This window comes from Bos indicus, chromosome 27, assembly GCF_029378745.1.
Source record: "Bos indicus isolate NIAB-ARS_2022 breed Sahiwal x Tharparkar chromosome 27, NIAB-ARS_B.indTharparkar_mat_pri_1.0, whole genome shotgun sequence".
NCBI classification, from domain to species: domain Eukaryota; kingdom Metazoa; phylum Chordata; class Mammalia; order Artiodactyla; family Bovidae; genus Bos; species Bos indicus.
In genome coordinates this window covers 27572752-27575658 of record NC_091786.1, presented here as the reverse complement: position 1 = coordinate 27575658, position 2907 = coordinate 27572752, and the positions used below count along the sequence as shown (strand labels likewise).

Sequence of the window (2907 nt, the reverse complement as noted above, 5' to 3'; positions counted from 1 at the left end):
AGGCGACCTGGGAAAAAAAGAGTTTTTTTTCAGTGATAAAATCGGGAAAGGTCCTTGAAATCGGATTGTTAACTTATGTCCCCCAATTCTCCTTAAGGGCCTACAAGTGAAGCTCCATAATGACGTTCATCTGGTCTGATACACTTAACTGCCACAGCATCCGCCAAACGAGAATACAGTGAAAACAAAAATTCTTGAGATGATGTCACCAAAAAGATAACACCCAACTTTATACTTCTCACATACACATTTTCCCAAGGCACAGACTGCACCTGTCTGTCTGGACACTCGGTTTTCAAAAAAGAACTGCCACATTGAAAGACGAAATCTTGTATCTCGGTGCCCTGTCCTTTCCTTGTCGGACTCTCCACAGACAAACCCCCGACCAAGTCCACACTCCGGACCCGAAGTGATGGCCAGACTGGATAGTCCTGTCCGCCTCACCCTTCCGCCTTCAAAGGAAAAGCCCCGCACGGCCGCCCTAAAGAGCAAGTCCTAACCAAAGCCAAGCTCGAGACGGCACCGCAGGCAAGCCACCGGCCCATTGCCAGTCCACCTGGCGAACGAAACCCCAAGGAATTAAAAAGTTTCAGGGGGCCCCAACCGCGGACCAAACTTGGACTTTCCTCAACGGCAAAGCCTCGAAACCGGGAAACGGGAGACGGCGCTTGCCTGTGGCATCCAGTCCACCAAGAGGCTCCCAAACGCGCCCCTCCGCCGCTCGGACCGCGTCCGCCCGAAAGCCGTCGAAGCCCGGCGCGCCCCGGGGAGGTCCGCCCTCCCCGCCCTCCCCGCCCGGCCCGAGCGCGCCCCGCGGGCCGAGGAACTTACCGCACCGCTTGCACAGCACCCGGCTGACCTCCTTCTTGAGGTTCCGGCCCGTCTCGAGAGGGGGGAAGGAGGCTCGGAAGGCGGCGGGCGCGCGGCCGCTGCTGTTGGCCTCGGGCTCCATGAAGAAGATGTACCTGCTGTCCTCCTTGAGGCGCCCGCAGGAGGGGAAGGCGGGGTGGCCCCAGGCGCCCAGGCGCACGGTGAGCAGCGAGTCCTTCTTCAAGCCCCCGGCTTTCGCCGCCCACACCTGGTGCACCTTCACCAGATAGGGCGCCTCGGCTCCGGGCTCGGCGGCGCTGGGAGCGGGGGCGGTGGGCCAGGCGGGCACGGTCCCGTTGGCCGGCGGCGGGCGCTCGCCTCCCCACGCCCCTGCCTCGCCCGCGGCCGCCGCCGCCTCCCTGTCGAGTGCCCCCTGCTGCCGCCGCCGCGGCGAGTGCAGCTTTCCCTCGATCACCACCGCGGCGCGCTGAACCAGCTCCTGCACCGAGCCCACGCTGGGCGGGGACGCGTAGCACACCGAGGCCCCCGCGGGAGCCGCCTCGTCGCCGGCGGCCGCCCCCGGCGCCAGGGCCGCGGTCCACAGCAGCAGCAGCAGCAGCGGCGACGGCGGAGGAGAGCGGGCGGCGGGGCCGGTCCTCCCGGCGCGGCGCGCGGCGCATCGCCAGCTCATGGTGCGAGGTGCGTGCGGGCTCCGGTGGCTGTCGGTTCGGACTCTTGCCTCCTCGGTCTCTGGCGCTGCCTCCCTGTTCCTCTCCCCTCCTCCTCCCCCCCCCCCCCCGCACCCTCCTCCTAATTTATTTATTGGCGGGGGCCGTGGGAGACTTGTTTACGGGAGGGGGAGGAGGAAGGGAGAGAAGGGGTGGGTGGAACCACAGAAAGGCGAAGCGGTGGAAAGGGCAAAAAAAAAATTTTTTTTTAGGCGAAAGAGAAAAAAAAAAAAAAGCCGCCGCCACCGCCTCGGATGCTCGGATGCTGGGAGTAATAGGTCCTCCCCGCGCCGCCGCCGCCGCCGCGCCCGAGCCCGGCTGTCGGGGCTCTGCTGTCACCGGAGGAGGACGTGGAGGTGGAGAAGCTGCTCAGCGGGTAACAGTCCTTTGTGTGAAGTGATGCTGCGGCGGCTGCTGAGGCTGCGAGCGGGCGGCGGGGCGAGCGCGCGAGGCAGAGAGCCCTGGAGGCGGAGTTGCGTGCCTGGAAATGGCTGGGTGGCCGCGGCGGCAGCGCCCTGCGCCTCGCCGGCCTGTTTACCTGCGGGGCGAGCTCGGCCCGCGCCTCCCGTCCCCATGCTGGTGCCCAAGCCCGGCCCGCGGGGTCGGTCTCCCGCTGGGTCTCCCTCCCCACCCCCGACCTGAGCGTCTCCTCCCTCTAGATCGCCCCGGTTGCTGCAATGGGAGGCCGGGCGGCGACCGAGGGCTGCAGTCCGAGTGGGCTGCGGAGATTTCCCCAGGACTCAGAGGTGACGCTTCGGCGATCCGGGACCTGTTAGCCGGCGCAGGAAGGCTGGGGGCACGCGGGAGACGCGGGGCCTCGTGGCAGAAAAGTTTTGGGTGAACTGGTGACTGGAGAGTCCAAAGGGAGCAACACGTTCGCAGGAGACAGGCTGCGATGAAAACAGCAACTTTCTGTCTCGCTCGCTCTCCTGCTAACGCGCACACACGGCGAGATCTTCAGATTTGACGCTTCTCGCTCGGCTTCCCTTGTGTGGCGCTTCGGGATTGATTATCCTCGCCTTTTCTCCTATGGTAATGGCCGGTTCACCGTGATTTTCTGACCTGTGGGGTACTGCTGATCTGAGCATTGCTTGAATAAAATAGTTGCTCAATAAGGCTGTCTTGTATAAAGTTTATGGCACTTTGTCAACTAGTCCGTTTTTAAAAAAATAACTGAATGAAGTGAAGGATGCCTCTGTGCCTGCTGGGAAAAAAAAAAAAAAAGGCATCCCAGACAGGAGGAGATATAGGTTCAAGATGTCCCATCTGAATATCACACTCCCCCACCCTAACTCACCCCATCACCGCCCAACCCCCCCCCCCCCCCCCCCGCAGCCAAATTTAAGATGCTACTTTGAAAACAAGAATT

At 62.7% G+C, this 2907-nt stretch overlaps 1 protein-coding gene across 1 annotated transcript; it reads left to right on the top strand.

Moving 5' to 3' along the window:
* Nucleotides 1-412: 412 nt before the first annotated feature.
* LOC139180162 (5E5 antigen-like) lies at nt 413-2653 on the top strand. The gene is made up of 4 exons (XM_070781616.1): nt 413-488; nt 594-1509; nt 1751-1914; nt 2198-2653. Exons 1-4 carry the CDS (start codon nt 413-415, stop codon nt 2377-2379), a joined length of 1338 nt encoding a protein of 445 aa, XP_070637717.1. The 3' UTR covers nt 2380-2653.
* The last annotated feature ends 254 nt before the right edge of the window (nt 2654-2907 follow it).

What these genes read in the sequence shown, in the direction of transcription:
- LOC139180162 (XM_070781616.1), top strand. Translation starts at nt 413, where the DNA reads ATGGCCAGACTGGATAGTCCTGTCCGCCTCACCCTTCCGCCTTCAAAG. An exon ending in TCGCCAGCTCATGGTGCGAG is followed by an intron (nt 1,510 to 1,750) that starts GTGCGTGCGGGC and finishes ATTTTTTTTTAG; the next exon opens with GCGAAAGAGAAAAAAAAAAA. An exon ending in GTGGAGAAGCTGCTCAGCGG is followed by an intron (nt 1,915 to 2,197) that starts GTAACAGTCCTT and finishes TCCTCCCTCTAG; the next exon opens with ATCGCCCCGGTTGCTGCAAT.